The 15,515-nt window shown below is 39.3% G+C and overlaps 1 protein-coding gene across 7 annotated transcripts in view; it reads right to left on the bottom strand.

Moving 5' to 3' along the window:
- The window catches only part of PHKB (phosphorylase kinase regulatory subunit beta), a 68,644-nt gene that overhangs the window by 14,523 nt on the left and 38,606 nt on the right, over nucleotides 1–15,515 (bottom strand). For all 7 annotated transcript variants that reach the window (XM_014882510.2, XM_014882501.2, XM_088171870.1 and 4 more), the window contains 9 exons: nucleotides 10,892–10,947; nucleotides 10,633–10,726; nucleotides 7,066–7,149; nucleotides 6,773–6,877; nucleotides 5,893–5,975; nucleotides 5,723–5,813; nucleotides 3,299–3,360; nucleotides 3,048–3,210; nucleotides 2,168–2,249 (listed from right to left, as the gene is read on the bottom strand). In XM_014882510.2, the coding sequence (XP_014737996.2) occupies nucleotides 2,168–2,249; nucleotides 3,048–3,210; nucleotides 3,299–3,360; nucleotides 5,723–5,813; nucleotides 5,893–5,975; nucleotides 6,773–6,877; nucleotides 7,066–7,149; nucleotides 10,633–10,726; nucleotides 10,892–10,947 (820 nt within the window). The remainder of the gene's footprint in view (nucleotides 1–2,167; nucleotides 2,250–3,047; nucleotides 3,211–3,298; nucleotides 3,361–5,722; nucleotides 5,814–5,892; nucleotides 5,976–6,772; nucleotides 6,878–7,065; nucleotides 7,150–10,632; nucleotides 10,727–10,891; nucleotides 10,948–15,515) is intronic.

Raw genomic sequence — 15,515 nt, 5'->3', positions numbered from 1 at the left:
AACCAAAAAAAAACAAAAAAAAGAAAAACAAAAACAAGCAAAAAAAGATGCACAAGTTTTCATTTAACAGTAGTAAGGCAAGTTTGATGAGACCAGTTAATTCTGAATCTGCTTTAGTAAAGCACTTATCTATTATGCTCAACATCTAAAATTCAGATGCAATCAAGTCCCCTGTCTCCCAGTGTATGTTGTTATGAAAGAAGTCAAACCAGCTTTCAGCTGAATTTGCTGCTCATGCTGTAGAGACACCTATAATATAACTTGTTCTTGCAATATATTGGGGAAAATCAATCTCTATATAGATTTGGCCTATAAAAGTACACCCCATCATAAGGCACATCCTCAAACTACAGAACCTAAACCTCTTCAGCTTCTGAGATTTATGTTTTATTGACTGGATCATTATTCAATGTCAGTCTCAGTAGTCTCCATGCAGGGAACTCTGAGTCAGTGACTCAGACCATTTCATACAAGGTGCATATTAAAAAGGTTAGCATCACCCACTATTGCATATGGGATGGCACCCAGAGGTCTCTGTGAGTTAGCTCTGAACATTCAGAGGCACAAATGCATTTTTTTTTTACCTAATTGATTTCAACAGCATTTTTAAGTTCATCATCATGATCCAAAGGTTGTAAGTGGTAACACTGCTTGCTTACAAAAGTGAGGGAATCTGCCTTGAGCTGTTTCTAGAGCAAAGAACACAACCTGCAAAGGACTAAAGAAAGTTCCTTAGGCTCCCAAAGCCTCACAGCACTGCAGGTAACTGCTGGAAAAGGCCACTTAGAGCCTACATGGGCCTAATGTGCAGATTCCAACCATGACTTGCAACAATGCAAGGGTTATCAGCCAATATGTTTTATTGCACTTGACATGTCTTTCCAGTCCTGTGTGCAGCTTTGGGCACCACAATAGAAGAAAGATAAAAAGATATTAGAAAGTATCCAAAGGAGACACAGGAAGATGGTGAAGGATTTAGCAGGGAAGCCATGTGAGGAGGGGCTGAGGTGACTTGGCTTTTTGAGCAGAGGAGACTGAGGAGAGACCTCACTGGGTCTGCAACAGCCTCAGCAGAGGGGCAGGAGCAGATCTCCTCACTGGTGACCAATGACAGGACTCGAAATGGCTGGAGCTGAGTCAGGGGAGGTTTAGGATGGATATCAGGAAAAGGTTCTTCACTCAGAGGGTGGTTGGGCACTGCAACAGTGCTGGCTTTACATGAATTGAGTTTTGGTGAGGAGGGAATGAGTCAGCCACCAAAACCACTACCAAAAGGCTGCCCAGGGCACTGGGCACAGCACCAAACCTGACAGAGCTCAGGAGGCTCCCAGGCACAGGGGGGATTGCTGGGGTGTCCTGTGAAGGATGATGATCTTTGTGGGTCCCTTCCAACTCAGGCTCTCCTATAGATGCTATGATATCTTTAACATAGCAGTACAGATACAATGTATGTTTATGTCAATATGACAGCTCTGAACCAGCCATCTCACACCAAAATGAAGAAGCAGGGCCCTGTAACATGAGGTGGGAAGTCCCATCTCATGTGTCCACTGCTTGATGACTAACTAAGAGTATATTATTTGATTTGAATAGCCCTCTTTTTCTGAGTAGACATATATAAAAAGGCAACTAAAAAACAATCTTTGGAGAAAAAGACAAAGCACCCAACTTTGCAGCACAAAATCCCAAAGCCTCAGTAGCCTCTTCAGAATTGTATTACAGGAATTTAGACCCTGTGCTCTAAAACAAAGCCATAATACAAAACCAGAGCTTCACAGATACACTGAAGTTAGATTACATCAAAGCAGAATAAAAATTCCATATAAAGCCTCAGATAGTTCAGACTGTTACAGACATTTAGACTTGTCTTTTGTTTCCGTTTTCTTTCTAAGGTCAAATCCTGTATTTTTTTCTAATCTATGCATTCAAAATTACAGCCAGATCCAGCACTGGCCTACAAACAATCTAAAAGCATTCATAAATCCAGCAGCTCATTCCCCACCACACCATCAATGTGCATGTCCTATTTAATGCAGGAATTGCTCTAAATGGCAGAGAAAAGAGCTCCACAGCTGCTGGCATGCACAGCAATTATTCATGTTCATTGCAACTCAACATTAAACTGCTTCCTCAGTGCTCAGAACAGGCAAAAGGAAGAAGCTCTTACCTTCCTTGGTGATAAAATTCGGCCCTTCCCTTTTAAGCAATATACTTGAGAGTAACACTTGACTTGCCAGGCAATTGCAGTCCTTAAATAAAAAACAGCAACAACAGAGCCACAAATAGCCTTCAGACTGTCACTGAAGCAAAGCCAGAACAGCTATTAAAAATTTCAGGTGAAACCAAAGGGCCTTTTCTTCTTTTCAATTTAAGGAAAAGTCTACATATTTTATTTTCAAGGGGATTTCACACCCTATGTATCCTTACCACTGCTGCTTGCAGAGGCTTCTCTGTGGATCATATTAAGCTGTGATAATTAGACCATGGAAAAGTTTCCTGATTTTTCTTTCTCAGGTTCTTTAATTTACAGCAAAAATGCTTGTAATGAAATAGGGAACCAAGCAGAACATTTTGTGTGTTTGTATCAACACTAGATCTAGAACAGTTACTGGAAGTTCTCCTCTAGATACAGGGAACAAATGGCAGACTGGAACTATCCCTGGATGCCATTAAGAAGTTCCCAGTCCACCCAAGTGAATACCCACTGCTCAAGTCTTTTGACTGGCAGTTTGTCAATAAAATATCTGTTTTTAAAACACATGGCAAATGGATGCCCTCCTAGATGGTCACTTAGCACCAAGGATGATTGGGGCAGCTGGGAGAATTGAGAGCCAGCAGTAATACAGGAAGGGCCAGGAAGCTCTGCCATAAGATAAAGAGAAGGATTCCCTGAGTATGGAGAGGAATATCAGACATTTGATGTTATTAGCTGTGCCCCAACACTGATCATGCTGATCTAACTAGGCTGCTGACAAAAAGAGTATCAGCACAGAATTTCTTATTTCACAAGAATGAAGTTACACTGTACTTTTATCAAGTTTTCTTACATTAAGCTTCTGCAGGATCTCGTATGTTGACTTGTTTTTCCAGTCATTAATATTTACATCTGGTTGCTGCTCAAGTTCAGAAGCATTGGGAGTACTAGATTGTCTCTTGACTTTTGAATGTTTTGGAAGATCCAGCTCCTCCAAACTCTTAAATACAGGAGCCCTGAAAAATAAGTATTTAATTTCTTCATGGTTCAGAAAATATTTTAATAATCAAATAAGTCATCACTACTATTTAGACACAATCTTACTCTTCTGTTTCAGTCATGCTTAGGAAGTCGAGTTGTTCAACAACTGCTCCAGATATTAATGTCTGAAATGAAAAATTGAAAAGAAATTTTAAAATATAGTACAAAACTATATAGCTGTCTTTTAATCACAGTATGTTGCTGGTGGTTTCCATTGAGAAAGTACTTTGTTTATCAGCAGTTCCAAATATTTTACACTTTCAGAGTATTTTTGTTCTTTCATGAGGAAAAAGACATCTTAAGGCAGCAGGAGTCCCTTGGGGCTGCTGTCTCCTTTTTTGCTCTGTTCCTTTGTCCAGCTTCATCAAGCACTGCCCACCCCCTAAAGCCAGGGCTGATGAAAACACTTGAGACTGAGGATTTGCATTCCTCAGAGTCCTGCCCAGTCCCCACGTTCTGATCCCAATGCTCATTATTCCAGGCATGGCTGAAGGCCGGGAAGTTTTCCTGTCAGCCTCACTGATGTTTCAGGCAAACACTACAAAGAGCAATCCCACTCTGCATTCATCCCCTAATCCAAGCATGCCTGGCCTAAGTTTGCACATCAAATGCAGCTTACAAATACTTCCATCTCAAAAGATGACATAGCTGAAAACTCAGTGCTGCATTTATCTGATGTAGTCATTACAATTCATTCACTCTGAATTTATATGAATTCCCTATTTATCTACTGCCAGAGGAAATGTATTGTACTACAGCATTTTTAAGACTGCTTTTGATGATTCTCATTAGCTAAATAAAACTGAGTGTGTTTTGTGAACTTTTATATTCCATTTTCATTGCACATGAGTTGCAGTAAAACATTGATCTGTTACACTGTGAGATGACAGAACATAAAAACCCTGCTTTGCTTTTATTACTGGTGCCATTCATTCTTTGCCTTGCACATCTGCTTGAACACATGATGACGATGAAGGTAAAAATCACAAAAGAGCTCGAAAACTTCTGAGCATACAAAATTTTAAATTAAATCAGATTTGGCATATTTTAGAGGAAAAAAAGAGCACTCATCCAATTAGAGAGACACATTCTCTCTTAGGCATGTTTAACATGTGCACCTAAATGAAGCAGCTGAATGCAACTGACAAAGATCAATATGTATTTTGTTGGAATAAATTAATTATTCAATAAAATACAATGAATTTAGATGTGCCCCTTGTTCTTTTCCCAAATCCTCCCCTATAATGAAACAAGACTGTTAATAAAATGTGCCAACAGTGCAGTAAGACAATTCCAATTCAGCTGCTGGAGCAAGGTGAGTCCTGGGACACAGGGTGTCCCAGCAGGAAAGGCACCATCACCATCTCCACTGGCCTTCAAGTCAAACGAACATTTGTTTGTAGTCTTCCCATGTGCTCTTTTTAATGGCTAACAAATAAAGCAAAGAGCAGTGACTGTCACCATCTTAAACCCCTTAGAACAACTCCTTACTTTTTATATTAGAAAAAGGATCTTTCCAGAAGGTCGGTGAGTATGGAAAGGAAAGTTTACTCCACAATGGCTCTCCAGTGGAATGCTTAGAATAAGGACACAGGTAGATGGAAAAAATTTCTTGTCTGACAAATCTTTCTTGCAAGGCAGGAAAGTAATTGCAATTAAATGAAAAAAAAAAACAAAACCAAGAACAAACAAACCAAACCACAACAACAACCCTGTAGCCAAATGAAAGGTTTTCCATGGGCAGTAATGGCATTTGCTATAGGAAGAGTCAGTGGTACCAGGAGAGACTACATGACCTATGTGTGAGCAGGAGAAATACATAAATACTTAAAAATTCCAAGCATATCTTAAACCATCACAGCTAGAAGCATTTCCTTCCCAATGACCCAGCTCTTCTACAAATTAATAATTTTCTAGGGAACAAGAAGTCATTACTCTGTCTTTAGTTTTCTCTTACAAAAAAAGGATAGTTCAATAGGTGTAAACCAAGACTAACTAGCATGTAGGAGTATGTAAAATCAGCACCTGTCTTGGTAATTTTCACTTTTTAATGAAGGAAAGTTCCTGCTTTAAGATTCATTCAAACAGTAAAGGTGTTAAAACTGGATCATAGTTCTTGTAAGAATTTTAATATATGTGAAGCACCTTTTCTTCCCCTCCGTGATTACCTAATCAAAAGAAATCTCTCAGTGCTTGACACTGTGGCATTATCCTTTGGTAGTAATTTCACAAGATTGCCTAACAAAAACTACCTTTTCCCTTCTGAAAATCCTCTGTGAAGATATGACTTTCAAAAGACTCAACAAAAGGAATTAAAATAAACCCATGTTTCTGTTGAGACAAAACAAACAATACCAAATGTCTTGAGTCTTGACTCCTTACTTTTATGAAACCAAATAAAATCAGAAGTCACACAAACCCCAAAGTAGTAAGAACACACGTACCAGTGGCAGGAGGTAAGAACACAACAGTCAGGAGAAACCTTACCTGTACTCTGTCAACGTGAACCTTCACTCCCCCAACAATTCCCTTTCTAAAGGCTGCCAGCATATCTAATATGGGACTGAATCTGCTCCCTCTGAAATGTGAAACAGAACTCCATTAATCTTGCACTCAGTAAATCCCACACTGCAATTCCTGCTTTTCTCTCTCCCTACCTGATGTTGTCTTCCCGGATCAGCACCACGAACAGGGGCCGGCCGTGCATCTTCCAGTACTGCTTAATGAACTGCAGGGCATTCTGGGCAAGGAACAATGTCAATCACAAAACACCCCAACCACCACAAGCACAGCCTACCAGAACACACACAACAAGACATCAGAGCACCTACAGCCCTGAAAACCCCAACAGGTTAAAAACACCTCAGCTACTAAAGCACCAACAGATTTCTGTAACAGGCACAAGCTGCTGTCAAGCCCTGCTATTTCCTAAGTCTTCTGAAAATAGTTCTAAGCAAATGCATGGACCATGGAGCAAACCATGAACTACAGGCAATGACCTAGAAAATGTGCATGGGGATCCAGGGCTTGAATCCAGCCACTAGGATGGAAGCACCAGGGCCACCTTCTGTGTACTGACATTGCTGCTCCAGCCCAGAGCATGTGGCAGGTGAGCTCTGCACTGCAGCCAACCTCACAGGCAGGGAAAGGGGGCAGGTTTTAATATTTGTGCAAAATCAAGTAATGTTTCCTCCAGGTAAGGTTTTCATATCTCCTGTAAACAGCAGTCTTGTTCCTTTTTTCAGCCAAGAACATTTGTTCTCCCAAAGAAACAAATGATAATTTGCTTGCTGCCCTACAGCATTCCCAGTCACTTTGGGGGCAGTTGTTTTTGTCACAGAGAGATACTCACTAGAACTCATTCTGGGTTGACAGGATATTTGTCTCAATACACTTTCTAGCTGCCAGTTTATTTTTGTATTATAATAATACACACTGTACTGTGTTTCTCTTTCAGTCTTCTGTTTTATCAGACTGCACAGTTTATTCTTCTGCAGACTATTTTTGTCAGTTACTCAAAGGAAAAGTTACAAATACCTTAATGTCATCAATCAACATCATAACATCCTGAGACATGTAGAAATCACTGAGATCAAAAATGATCGAGTAGCAAACCACAGTCTTCCCTAGTATTCGATAAATCTGTTGAGAGAGAAAATTTCCATTAATCTTTTCTTTAAAACATTCATTAGAGTCAAATACAAGGACTTAGAAGTCATAAAATATGTATAAAATAACATTACATCTCAATTCTAGTTAAAATCATACAGACTAAATGTTTATTTAAAATATTTATCAGTAATGAGAATATAAACTTTTCTTGTAATAACCTTTGATGTTCCAAGGCATCCTATGGGTCTGTCCGGTCTTCCAGATAATCCCAATTTCTCATTGACTCCCAAATGGAAGTAAGCCTGTGAGAAAGAATCATGAAAACTGATAAAAACCTAGATAACAGCCTTTCTCAGGCTCCTGCCACATCTCACAAAGAAGGCTGTGTGCAATCTGCTTTGATTAGAAAATCATTCAGAAAATGTGGCTATTCAGGGCTGGGTTTTTCAAAAAACACCTGTTGTTTCCTATATTAGGTCTCCTTTTTAACTTCTTGCTCCTATTACTGGTCTATTCTATGTAAGTAAAATATTTACTGATTTTTCAAATTGCTTATTGAAATAATTTTTAAAGGATCATTTGCATTTATTGACTAGCCAAATTTGTCTTCTGTAATGCTTTTTCAGAGTGGATACAAAAGTAAAAGAGTAATATAAGAACCCTTTAAAAATCTTTATTCTAATTTTAGTACAAATCTGGAAAATTAATGCATCAGCAACACAAGCAAAAGGAAATTATCTCATTATTCATAGCTTGATTCTTATTAGAGTTATGTATGCCTAGCATTACTTCACCTGATACAATTTTGCAAAATAATCTTCATTTATTACAGTGTATGAGAATAAAACCATAGGAAAACAAGTAATCTGTGAGCAATGCAGTATAAATGTATCAGTTAAACCCCACTGAAAGATGGAATTTTTCCTTACTTGGCCTGTATTAGGTAAGGAACCCACCATTACTGCAGAACATTCAGAATTCTGAGCATTTTCCAAAGTTCAATCTGTATTTATGTTATAGAAAGATAATTCAGAAGCAAATGAAAGCTAACACTTGAACAAACATTACTCTCAATAGTTTCTATTGCTGTCAGCTTGGGGCCTTCCTGATCCTGCCCATGTTTCTGCATTAATACCAACAGCTATTTACAAAAGAAAATAAACAAGATTTTCTACATGGCCAGTTCATCCAGAGTAAGGAACTGTGTTCAAGTGGGGAAGGATGGAGACATCAGGACACTGATAGCCTTCAATAACCCATCTGTGCATAACAAAGCCAAACAATGCTGCAGCTCTTGTGCTAAATAAGAGAGGCTGGGAGAAGGCAGCAGACAGGGCCATTTAACACCAAAAGGACCTTTCATTTGGCTGGAATGCAGAACACCGAATGTTTTCTCAACAAAAGCACAACTGCATTAGCATTGTAACACTGTCGTTTCCTTCAAGATTCTGTATCTTGAGGCCCCGTGTTGACACACAGGCTACTAAAGCAGTTTCCTCCCCTAGAGAGAGTTCTCCATCCTGGTCTGATACAATCAAAGCTCAGATGCAGCACCAGGCATTGAACAACACACACTTTCATTCAAGTCCAGATGCTTCAAGCACCGTTGGGGTTTTTTTATTAAAAAGCCCTTCAATTCTGGATTATTAAAGCTGCTAATAGCAAGAAATGGCTGTGAAAGCAGACTGGGCTGTTGGGTTGATTTATGAGCATGGCCCAAAATGCAATGGTCTTGCACACCATCTGTTTCTGTGCTACCTTTCCTCTCTGAGCCCCTGCCCAAGGGGTATTCTGCTCCTCTCCTGTGCTGTACTTCCACTCCAGATGTACTTTTTTCCTATGTATTACATGTCCCTTGTCCCATTTTATTTGGTATCTCTTCCTTCTCTTTTCATTTCCCTGCTACCCTGACTTTGTGGATATCTTTACATGACTTCAAGTCCTACTTCCAGTCCCCATCCGTTTGTTTTACAGCACCTTCTTGGACACATGCTTGTTAAAAACGCTAGAGATTTAAACTGTAATCATGTGCTACTAGAGCAGTTCAAAAGTTTCTGATTAAATTAAATACTCCTTAGAACTGACAGCATCAGAGTAGGAAATACTGAGATCCATATTTTCTATGGATCAACCTTCTATTCTTCAAAATACATTGACTGTTCCACTGTTGGCTTCCTCTCCCCTCAAAGGATGACAAATACCACCAGGAGCTTTTGTTTCTCTGCTCTTTGGTTCATTTTGGTTATTGGCATAAGCCCCAGGATCAAACCCCAGTTCTCATAATATCCCAAACACTCTTTACTCCACAGCTCTGGCAGAGCCTGTATTAGAAGTCCATTAGGAAGAGGTTTTGTATCAGGTGAATTAATATTTTCATGGCACTGCTTCAAAAAGTAAATTTTGATGAGGCAGCTGTACCTACCCATCATGAGGATAAAGGAAGTGTCAGAATTACCAGATGTCTCAACAGCTTTAGAAAAATAAATCCTAACATAGACTTTTTCATTGATAGGAATTTAATTGATAATAATAAAACTTAATGAAGGTCTCATCTTTTTGTCAGGGAAACCAGAGAAGTGATAGATGATAGACAATATATACTTACTATAGTAAAGTTATGGAGTGTTCATTTCTTAAACTAAAGTTTCAACACAGAATTTCAGGACAGACACAGACAAAGAGAACATGTTTTGGAATATATTATCATGAAAGCTAGTGAGTAAAAATGGGTTCAGAAATGAACAAGGATGAATGGAAACACAGATATTTTTCTTCTCCCTGCTTTGGTACTTCTCAGGTGTTAGTGGCAGCCATTATTCGGGGTAAGCATTTTTCTGAATAAGCCACAGCCAGGTTTAGCACATCCTTCATCCTCACAAACTTAAGAAATCTGAAATATGTTGCTATATTCTCTATTTTTGGGTTTACTTTATTTTCTTGTGTCCTACAGACTCCTGATACAGATCACGGCATTGTTCATGTGACCAGATTTCAGAAGCAGAGCCCCACAGAGTGATCAGTTCTACAACTGGGGCCTCGGGGCTGACAAACAATCTGTCCCTGCACTGCCCCCAGACATTCAGCACTCCTGGCTGGGACCAGCTGCACAGCACAGGGTGAGACAGGAGCTTTGTTACCTGACCTACAGGCAGGACTAGCAGGGCCAGCCCAGGCCTGTCAGGGTGTGGCTGTCCCTCAGGACACTCCTTGCCCCAGTAGAAAGCAGAGCCTTCATGGAGGAGGAAGGGGATCCTGAAGATGATCCTGATTTCTAACTGTGGTATGTTACATGTGCTCAGCTAAAGAGGTAAACCAAAAAGGATTTCAAACCCCAAACTTCCTGGATATAGTCAATCCAAGGGGAAGCAGTGACAGAGATGTGGCTATTGCCTGTTTCAGGGGCTGCACTATGAAATCCTATGGTGGTTTCTGCCTCAATCCATTTCTTTGACTATTGCTCATCTGCTTGTTTCTCCATCAAGATTCATTCCGTTTACCAAGCTACTCATGTTATTAAAATTTTATTATTCATTCATTATACTTTGAAAGTGGCTCAGGCAATAAGCCTAATCAGATAATACAGAACATGTGGGCTCCCACATTTCCCTGAAAGCTGCAGGCATTTGTAACTTCCAGTGCCAGCATACCCTGCAACTGCATTAGGAGGACAGAAATATGTAGACAACAACTTAGGCAGATATAAGGCTAATAACTTGCTATAAATCCTTGTTTTTACAAAAGAAATACACAGATGGAAAAGTAATTTAAAATGCAGAATTCCTTACTTTGACAAGTTCTTTCTGAGCCCATATTTGAATTGGTTCCACCTGCTGAGGGGTCTGAGTTTGGATTCCATATGTGTTCAGAAAAACTTGTAGGCTACAAATGAAATACAGATACATTTAATGACAAATCACAGAATAGCTTTAATAACTCTCTTGGCAGCAGATGTATACAAGTAGCAGTATTTTATTCTACACCATTTCAGATGTGTTGTTCAGCCCTTCTTTACTACAGAAGTACTCAACAAGAGTAAATACATACCGCTGGCTTTCTGCTATCAGGGCCACGTGTACCACCAAATCATTTTCTAAAGGACCCTGGAAAATAATGACAAAATCATTACTGGCATTGCTAACTAAAGATTTTATTCAATATAGCATGACCAGGGACAATGTCTATTTAAACAATCCACAATTATGACAAACAGCACTGTTTGCATTGCTTTTTCTTATGGTGTGAGCAATTTATAAATCTCAAGACTACAGGAAGCCTGTCCTACCAATAATATTCTGCAAGACACATTTTGGAGAATTAGTAATAAACAGATTTCTAGTAATCATTACACTGTTTGGATTAGTTTGGGGGTTTCTTTAATTAGGAAGAACTCCATAGGGAAAACTTTTTATTTCATACAAACATTTAGAATTTAACCAATCAACACGACTCCTATATGCCTAATATGACCTGATGTTTTGATATATATTTTTGCAATGAGTGCAATTATTCAGCTTTTTGGGTAAATAATAAAATCCACTTAGAAATAATGACCTGATGATTTCAACCCTTCACTCTGAAAAATTGCCATCAGACAGCTTCTCTTTAGTGACATGAAAGACATAATACATTTTACTGGAGACTGCTGCATTTCCTTGCTTTGTTTATTACACAGACACTTCATGTTTGAAATAAATACCAGTATTTTACATAAGGAAACCATGTAAATAGGAGGGAATTCAATCATTGACTTGACTTCTTAAGTCTCGATCTGGCAATTCAGCTTTCCTGTCTCTGGCAGAATGAGCTCTGAACAACCCCCCTGTTCTTGTTCACTGACTGCAAAAGAACACAACTAAGAGCAGCTCATGTTTTCATTGCTAAAATGCTTTTGTCTAGAAACTACCAGAACACGAATGACAGAAGTTAAACACATCTTCTATCGATTTTATAAAAAGACAGCATTTTTTGTGATGATACAGGGCTAGACATTGATTTAGAATGAGAAGTTCAGAGGGAAGCTTGCTCAGGCAGCTTTGAGCCTTCATATCAGAAAAGATCTTAGGGATTTGTAAAGAAATTCTTGGTAACTTTTTGCCAGAAGTCAGCCTGCACTACATTTGCAGTAAAAATCTTGGACTTTTTGCCACATGAAATAAGTTTCTGATGAAAGTATGTGCACAGACACCAGATGAAGCAGCCAGAAGTTCAAGTGACGTTAGAAGATTTTCCTGCTCTGAATAAGATCATTGTGCTATCACTTGTATTTATACAAACAGTAGGAAAATTCAACCTAAAACCCAGCCACAAGCACTGTATATAAAACAAAAAGCAAAAGCCCCTCCACCTGAAAATGAGAGAGCCCTTCCAAGACTACTGATTTGTAGACAGCCTGTGATCCAGCCTGGGCAGTGGTCTGAGTTCAGACTCAGTTGTTACCCTCTCAATGAAGAATGAGCAGGAGTGTGTAAATTGTACATAACCCATGAGTTCTGCCTCTCACACGCAACCAAGGACAGGATTCATTTACAGCAGCCAAGAAATGGCGATTCCAACACAGGCCACAACTACACAAATGCAGCCACAGCATAATTGGAACAACACAAAATCCGTGTGAAAAACTACCAGATCTTTCGAAGTATTGTGGAAAAACATAACTATCATTGCAGCACAGTTACAGGATTTCTGCAACATTAAACAAAGTTACTGTTATTGTCATTTGACATATCACAGCCTGGAGGATCACAAGTAGTGGCCTAGAGAAACACAGATCAAAATAATAGATAAAACACTCAAAAAAAGGAAGTTACCCTTTCCAATGATGATTGCCCTATACAGTACTTGCTGTACATTTTTAAAAAAAGAGAGATGGAAAAGCATTAAACTGCTAAATATTACACTAAATAAATCTCCTTGTTAAAAATTCCACTGTAACATCTAGGTTTTCTCATTTGTCTAACAAGGCCAGCTCAGGTATTGTTCCCACAACATCCATCACTGTCTCCCCAAGACTCCACAACAGCCCCCCTCCCCAGGCTCCCCCTCCTGCCTTGTGTTGCCACCTTGGATCCTTGGCAGAAGGGTCGGTTTCAGCTGTATTCTGCATGCTGTGCAGATGATAAATATACCTCAGAAGAACAAGATAAAAGACTGATGAGCTGTTCTTCCTCTCCAAAAAGGAGAATAAAAAAAAATTTAAAAAAAAAAAAAAAAAAATCACAGTTTTTAACAAGGTTATAAACTGTTGGAAGCAGGATAAAGGGAAAAATCCCTGACTCCATTCCTGGCACGAGCAGAAAAAGCAGCTCAGTATCAGCCTTTTGCTGCACTCTCACTGCACAGATGTTATCACTGTGCCTTTCTGCTTACACTGCCAGGAAAGCTCAGAACTCTGAAAAAACCCCATTCATTGTGAGCATGTGAGAAAGGGGGCAGAGCATTGAAGAGCCCCGATGGAAATGGTGGAGCGAGGAGAGGCAAACAGGAACAGCTCACAACAGGAGAGCCTGCACTGCACCTCCTGAATCCCCTGGCTGCTCCTGAGCCACAAGCCAGCTGTCCCAGAGCTGCCTGCCAGCACTGACCACCCTGTGCCCATGGGCACTGAGCTGCCTGCCAGCACTGACCACCCTGTGCCCATGGGCACCGAGCTGCTCTGGCACCACTGACCACCCTGTGCCCATGGGCACCGAGCTGCTCTGCCAGCACTGACCACCCTGTGCCCAGGGCACCGAGCTGCCTGGCAGCACTGACCACTGCTGACCACCCTGTGCCCATGGGCACTGACACACCAGCCCCCTGCAATCAGACACAGCACAGGTATGTGCCTCAAATTCCAGAAGAGCATTTGGCAGGTTTAGAACTGTGTTAACTGTGGTAGACAATTGTATTGTAACAATCCCAAATGAAAGCAAGAACATGTTTACAATTAACATGACAAAACAAATCAACCAATATGGCTCCATCCAAATTAGACATGCTCTAATCCTAAACACAAAAATCTTAAAATAGCTCAGTCTATCTACAATTAATAATTTTAGTTACTTCTTTACATGTTATTTATTTCCTTGAATAAATTAAGAAACCTCCAGTCTATTATTTTGGCTATTTTCTTCCCAATTCTCTTCATCAATAGGCATTAATCTTAATTCCCAGTACCTGAAATGAAATCCTTACAAATGATTTCTAACTCTACACAGCAAAACATTACAAGAAAAAAAGTCATCACATGCAGAGAATTCAGTTAATTAAATGTAACCCTAAATACATATTTCAACTTAACTCAGAAGATAAAATAATCCTACTCTGGCAATTTAGTCAGATTATGATTTTTTGTTAAAGATTAAATTAAACGTAAGACAACAATAAATCAGCTTTCACGTGTGCCAGTAAAATACAAAACAGCTCCAGAAACCCCCCTACCCTACCCCATTGCTCAGATGTAATTGTTACCATCTTCTACACTACATCCTCCCACAAAAGAATGCAACAACCCAAGCCGAGTTAGAATCTCTCCTGAACCGGGAGGCAGGAAGCAGCAGTAACAAATCAAGCTCTTCTCAGGAATCCAGTTGCAAAGAGCCAGCCTGAACCAGAATTCCCTGCATTATCTCCTTTCAAATAAACAGAGTATGGATGATTCCATTTCTTTTGAACTCCTGCATGGGCTCTAAGCTGACCATTAGGACTGTAAAGAACAGGAGAGAGAAGCCCTCTGACTGCTGTTAGACCTGAGTGAGTGCTGGAACTCAGACTAAAGGCAGCAAACACAGCCCTGCTCCAGCACCACACTGGCACTTCCCCAGGAAAGAACATATGGACACAGCCTCCTCCAAGGGGAAAATAACAGTTCTGGCATTGAATTAGGAGAAAAAACATTTCCTTCAATCTACAAACAGACAAAATTAGTATTAGTGGCTATTATGTTTTTACTGCACTGCTCATTTGATGCCTCAGTCTTCTACAAGCAATGAGATTGTCCTTGATCTGATTTTCTGATGCACTCCCAACTGTAATTATACATAGTTATATATAGGTTTTTTTGCCTTTGGAGGTCTATATTATCTTACTTTCCTTTACCTAATTCTTCATTCTAAGCTGTAAAAGTTAGGTTGGAATATTTGAAATACTTTCCATTGCTTGCTTAAATCTACACTATTATGTGGGTATCAGACATATTTTTGTAGTGGCATCGAAGTCACATATATATTAAATTAATCACATTTTTCAGTGGCAAATGTTTAGAGTTTATGTAAAAGTACGCCTACATGGAAAACACATTTCTTGAAGAAATATTTACTTAGCACAGAACTACAAATAAAAATTTTAAAAGCCTTCTTTTTGATACATCTCCTTTCAAAACACTGTATCACAACAAAATTTACATACACAGGCCTCTGAAATTTTTACATATCCTTGTTTACTGCTTACAGGAATAGAATTTAATACAAGTGGAAATAGTTTTCTGTTCAATTTAATTGAGTAATTCTTTGGCTATATGGAAAAGAGAAGACATCATTGAAGAGAAGAAACTACTTTGATTTCTAAAGACATCATTAAGATGTGCTGTGTTCTCATTTTACATGGAATTTTTAGTCATTTTCCCTGCACTTTAAGGCAAATACTAGATACTGATTTTGCATAAATTAGCTCAATTAGATAAAATGGCATA

This window comes from Sturnus vulgaris, chromosome 12 (assembly GCF_052056855.1).
Source record: "Sturnus vulgaris isolate bStuVul1 chromosome 12, bStuVul1.hap1, whole genome shotgun sequence".
NCBI lineage: Eukaryota > Metazoa > Chordata > Aves > Passeriformes > Sturnidae > Sturnus > Sturnus vulgaris.
Note: the sequence above shows the minus strand (reverse complement) of the source record. Positions and strands in the feature narration are given on the sequence as shown.